This window comes from Stegodyphus dumicola, chromosome 11 (assembly GCF_044657685.1).
Source record: "Stegodyphus dumicola isolate Sdum_Otavi_A_Nest chromosome 11, ASM4465768v1".
Classification (NCBI taxonomy): domain Eukaryota; kingdom Metazoa; phylum Arthropoda; class Arachnida; order Araneae; family Eresidae; genus Stegodyphus; species Stegodyphus dumicola.
In genome coordinates, this window is record NC_140778.1 from 24,968,467 (window position 1) to 24,974,534 (window position 6,068).

General features: G+C 32.9%; 1 protein-coding gene across 1 annotated transcript; it reads right to left on the reverse strand.

The window, feature by feature from the left end:
* Positions 1-2,697: 2,697 nt before the first annotated feature.
* LOC146993848 (uncharacterized) lies at positions 2,698-5,659 on the reverse strand. The gene has a single exon (XM_085826594.1). It carries the CDS (start codon positions 4,875-4,877, stop codon positions 3,570-3,572), a length of 1,308 nt encoding a protein of 435 aa, XP_085682720.1. The 5' UTR covers positions 4,878-5,659; the 3' UTR covers positions 2,698-3,569.
* Between the last annotated feature and the right edge of the window lie 409 nt (positions 5,660-6,068).

Sequence of the window (6,068 nt, forward strand, 5' to 3'; positions counted from 1 at the left end):
GAATGGCACTGCAAGAAATCTGTTGAAAATGGACATACGAATACGATTGAGAGCACGTGGGGTGCTATAAAAAGTGCTATTCGGAAGTATTATGATAGGAGAATTTTGCTTTTTATTTAGCAGAGGAAGTATGGCGGAAAAATTACCAGAAAAAATCATTCAATGATTTTATTGAATCCATAAAAAACGTTTATCCGCCATGCACTCACGATTCTGAAGAAGATTAGAAAAGTTAGTATTTTTAATCATTTGAGGATATTATTTTTATGCATTGTTCAAAATGTAAGGAAATAAATTAATATGGTATTATTGGAAAATTGTTATTAGCAATGAATTAGTTTAAAGTAATTAAGATTTGAAGCTAATTTTTATTAATTTAATATATGTGTTTATTTATATTTTAAATAGTGTTTTTTAATTTAATTATATTTTAATTAAATGATAGTTATTTTGTGAATTATATGTTTCTAGCATTTTGGAATACGTTTCAATAGAAGTAAACGTGCATGGAAATAATTTAAATATTTGCCACTAAGATTTGCAACAATTTTTAATGTTTGCGTTATAAATTGGCAGGTGACGTTTATAATAGATAATTTAGAGGGAAAAGTTTGTGGATATTTTATTTGTTTTATACGTGCAAATGTTCATCCTTGGAAAGGGTATATACTTTTTCGCGATCAGGTAATTTGATATGTCCTTTTTACCGAATTTAAAGATTCACAAAATTTAATGCATTTTCGTGAAATTTTTCTAATTTATGAGAAAAAAGCAGTGTACATGGATATAGTGAAGAATGTGCGCAATGCCATTTTTGTGCAACTCTGGGATGTTTTTTTAAGTAAAAATAAGTCGACGTGTACATGGTTTAATTATATTTTAATTAAATGATAGTTATTTTGAGAATTATATGTTTGTAGCAGTTTGGGATGCGTTTCAGTGGAAGTAAACGTGCATGGAAATAATTTAAATATTTCACACTGAGTATTTGCAACCATTTTTAATGTTTGCGTTATAAATTTGTTGGTGACGTTTATAATAGATAATTTAGAGGTAAAAGTTTTTGGATATTTTATTTATTTTAAACGTGGAAATGTTCATCCTTAAAAAGGGTATATATTTTTTCGCGATCAGGTAATTTCATATATGTGCTTTTTACCGAGTTTAAAGATTCACAAAATTTTTCTGCATTTTCGTGCAAGTTTTTGTAATTTATGAGAAAATAGCAGTGTAGATGGATAAAGTCAAGAGTGTGCGCAATGCCATTTTTGTGCATTTCTGAGTTTTTTTACAAGTGATAATAGGCCGACGTGTACACGGATACCGTGTATGTTCAATTCTTAAAAACGCGGCAAGGAGTTTATGATTCTGCACTTTTTTCCAATTTTGCAGTTAATATTTGTCATGATTAAGCAGTTTTGTTTTATAAAATTTCTAGCATAAGTGTAATTCGGCTAGCAGATTGTTAGAAAAAGTGTTGAGTAAATAAAAAGAAAAGAAACATGTCTTTACTTCGTAAGGACAAAATGGCGGCGAAAAAAAAATAGAGGGTTGCTGTGGCAGAGTTGGTCGCCAAATTTTCGCCAAAAAATCGCCAAGTTACCATAATCCAAAGATCAACCCACAAGCCTACTGATACGCAAACACATTTACGAATGCATCATCTTGGATTGTACTTTCCCAGCTTCATTCAGAATATTGGATATTAAGAGCACGGCAAGCCATGAAAAAGGTGATAAAAACTTGCCTTCCATGTAACGTACTGAAACAAAAGAGAAGTGAACAGGTAAAAGCTGCATTACCAGCTGAGCGAATTCAAAAGTCATTTCCTTTCGAAACTACCGGAATTGATTTTGCTGAACCACTCTACGTAAAAAATAATAACTCCATTGCAAAAGCTTACATTGTCATCTTTACATATGCTACAACTCGAGCTATTCACTTAGAATTAGTTTCTGATCTGCGTACTGACATCTTCCTATTTGCATTACAACGTTTTGTCTCTAGACATTCACTTCCTCATACAGTGTACACTGATAATGCCACAACTTTCTGCGCTGCCGAAAGAGCTGATATTATTCTGGGATACTATATCCTCTGCCAAGTCACAACAGTTTTATGCCCAACACAACATCAAATGGAAATTCATCGCCCCACGAGAGGCTTGGTCGGGAGGATGGTGGGAAAGAATGATAGGCTAAGCGATGCCTTCGGAACACATTAGATAGGGCTCTTTTGGATGACACTAGTTTGATTACTGTATTATGTGATATTGAAGCCGCTCTTAACAGTTCACCGATTGTCCACAAATACGGAATAAAAGATGACTCTGAGGAAGCTTTAACACCCTCGCACTTCCTCATAGGGAAGAAATTAACTACTATTCCTTCCAGCCTCACAAATCCTGAAACAAATTTAAATCATATGTGGAAGAATGCCATCATTTGATGGACTCCTTTTGGAAAAGATGGCAAAAGGAATATCTGATAGACTTGCTTACATTTCATCAAGTGCAGAATCCATCTGAAACTAATTAAATCCAGAAAGGGGACATTGTCCTACTACAAGAAGATGTTAGACCTCGCCACACCTGGAAAAAGGCCCGTGTTGAGGAGCTAATCCTTGGCCGCGACAAGAAAGTCCATACTTGTGCTATGCGCACCAATGGACATACCATTACCCGACCTGTGCAGCTGGTCATCCTCCAGGAGGATGTTGCGACAAAGCCAGCAAACTCTTAAAAATAACATTACGCTTTTGTGAATGAACATTATGCTATTAAAAATAACACTTACACTTTTGTATTCATAAATGTTTTTGCTTGTTCTATACTTTTTATGTTAGGAAATAAATAAATATACGTTTACCAATTATGTTTCTTTGAACACTGGATAAAACACATAGAACAGTTTTTAAATAAATATGGAGTATATTTGAGTTTCTAACCTGCTTGGAAACGATATTTCCATAGTGACAAATTCCTCCAAATGTCTTCTTAGCTACTTCACTCTCATCAGATTGCTCTACTTGGTACGGCCAGGATTTGACTGAATAGATTTGAGAAGACCTCATTTTCCTTTATCAATACAATATGTTATAACTCTATACTGCCTTTATGAATGTTATACACGACACATTTGATATTGCAGCTGGATAGTAATACTGAGAATAAGATTTCCTGATAGTGCCTCTACTTAGCTAAAAAGATGTAAAAAAAATGGAACTATATAATTTAACTGCAGGTCTTTAGTATGTCATCACAATAAAACTCATATGGACTGAAATGTTTAGCCCATGCTTCAGAATCGCAATATGAGAAGTATATCCAAGTGGTAACAAGCATTTGATCAACAGAATGCATTTTGGTAGGTCACAGATGTAACACTTAATATATATGAGTTATACAAAAACTGTGAAAATTGCAATCCAGTGATCCTGATTTGTATAAAATCACAATTAAATGACTTCTTACATTCTTTACAAGGATTTTTTACACAGGAGGATTTTCTGTGTGAATAAGCATATGACTGGTTAAACTACCCTTCCGACTAAATGACTTCCTGCATACCTCACACACAATTTTTCTCTCCTGTGTGAATAAGCATATGAGTGTCTAAACTACCCTTCTGACTAAACGACTTCTTACATACTTCACACACATGAGGTTTCTTTCCTGTGTGAATAAGCATATGTCTATTTAAATAAAGCTTAAGACTAAATGACTTCTTACATACTTCACAGATATAAGGTTTCTCTTCTGTGTGAGTAAGCACGTGCATGTTTAAATTAAACTTTTTACTAAATGACTTCTTACATACTTCACACACATGTGAAGGCTTTTCTTCTGTGTGAATAAGCATATGATTGCTTAAATTATCTTTACGACAAAATGACTTCTTACATATTTCACACACATGTAAAGGCTTTTCTCCTGTGTGAATAAGCATATGTCTGTTTAAATACAGCTTCTGACTAAATGACTTCTTACATACTTCACACACATGAGGTTTCTCTCCTGTGTGAACAAGCATATGGTTGTTTAAGGCACGTTCCTGACTAAAAGACTTCTTACATATCTCACATACATGAGGTTTCTCTCCTGTGTGAATAAACAGATGACTTGTTAAACTAGCCTTCCAACTAAATGACTTCTTACACACTTCACACACATGAGGTTTCTCTCCCGTGTGAATAAGCATATGAGTGTCTAAACTACCCTTCTGACTAAACGACTTCTTACATACTTCACACACATGAGGTTTCTCCCCTGTGTGAATAAGGCTATGAGTGTCTAAATTACTTTTCTTACTAAACGACTTCTTACATACTTCACACACATGTGAAGGCTTTTCTCCTGTGTGAATAAGCATATGTCTATTTAAATAAAGCTTCTGACTAAATGAGTTCTTACATACTTCACACACATAAGGTTTCTCTCCTGTGTGATTAAGCATATGACTCTTTAAATCACATTCGTGACTAAATGACCTCCGACAAACTTCACACACATGAGGTTTCTCTCCTGTGTGAACAAGCATATGAGTGACTAAATTACTCTTCTGTCTAATTGATTTATTACACACTTCACACACATGAGGTTTTTCTCCCGTGTGAATAAGCATATGAATCTTTAAATAACCTTTCTGTCTAAAGGACTGCTTACATACTTCACACACGTGAGGTTTCTCTCCTGTGTGAATAAGCATATGAGTAATTAAATTACCCTTCTGTTTAAATGAGTACTTACAAACTTCACACTTATAAGGTTTTTCTGCAGTGTGAATAAGCATATGGCGGTTATGGCTATGCTTATCATGAAATGACTTCTTACATATTTCACACGTATAAGATTTCTTTGTGTGAGTAAACATATGCATGTTTAAATTAATCTTTTGAGTTCATGACTTCTTACATACTTCATACATATACAGTTTGTCTCCTGTGTGAATATGCAAATGCTACTCTAAATTAATCATTTAACTAAATGTCTTCTTACCAACTTCAATCATATCAGGCTTCTCTCCTATGTGCATTAATATATGCATATTTAAATTACCTTTTCAACTAAATGACCTCTTACAATATTCACACACATGAGATTTGTGTTCGGTAAAGATCTGCATGTGCTCTTTCAAACATTGCCTCTTGAAAATGATTTGTTACATATCTCCCAGACCATGTAATCTCTAAACGAAATTGTTAAGTAAAACTTACATTCTCAATATAACTTGCTGCACATCTCGTGATGAACTCCTTAACAGAATTTGATATTGGAATAATTTATAGATAACTTAACTTTCAGTTATGTTTGGTTAAAAATTAATTTCTTATATTCCACAAAAAAAAACATTTTTTGCTAGAGCATATACACGTTTAAACATGAATTTATGAAATTCTGTCACACACGATATGTTACGACTACCTGGATTTTTTTCTATATTTGCTAGGACAATGATTTATACCTTGAAGAAGTTGCATGTTGAGTTTGAAAATTGAGTAACAATTGTTAAAGCTTAGAAACGTTTTTTAGCTTTCACTTCTTACAAGTATAAATCACACTTAGGCATCAAGCAATCTTTAATTAAAGACTCGGATCACAGTCGTTATCGTTAATAAACTATAACTGAGGTTATCATTCAGACAATACATTGAATTTCAAGGAAAACGAATTTGATTTATAATGAATGATTATAATTCCGATACTATAGCCTCGTAGAATTTGGTTATCTATCACTGTTTCCATACACAAATTACTAAGCTACACCAGCAAAATGTAAGTGAGGCTTGCTCATGAGCCAGAAATTATAAAATACAAAAAAAAAAAAAAAAAGCATTAAAATAAATTATATAAATTATTTAGTCTTAAAATTGTGACACTTAACGCAAAATTGCCTCAGTGTTAATTTAAGTTAGTATTAATATATATATCTTTACCAATCCAATTAACCACAGAAATATTTTCAATAGTAAGAAATAATAATAATAACCAATATAAATGTACTTCACTGAAGGTCATATTTAAATTATGAGTCCATCTTTGTGGAATCTTAATTTTCTACCTTTTCCGC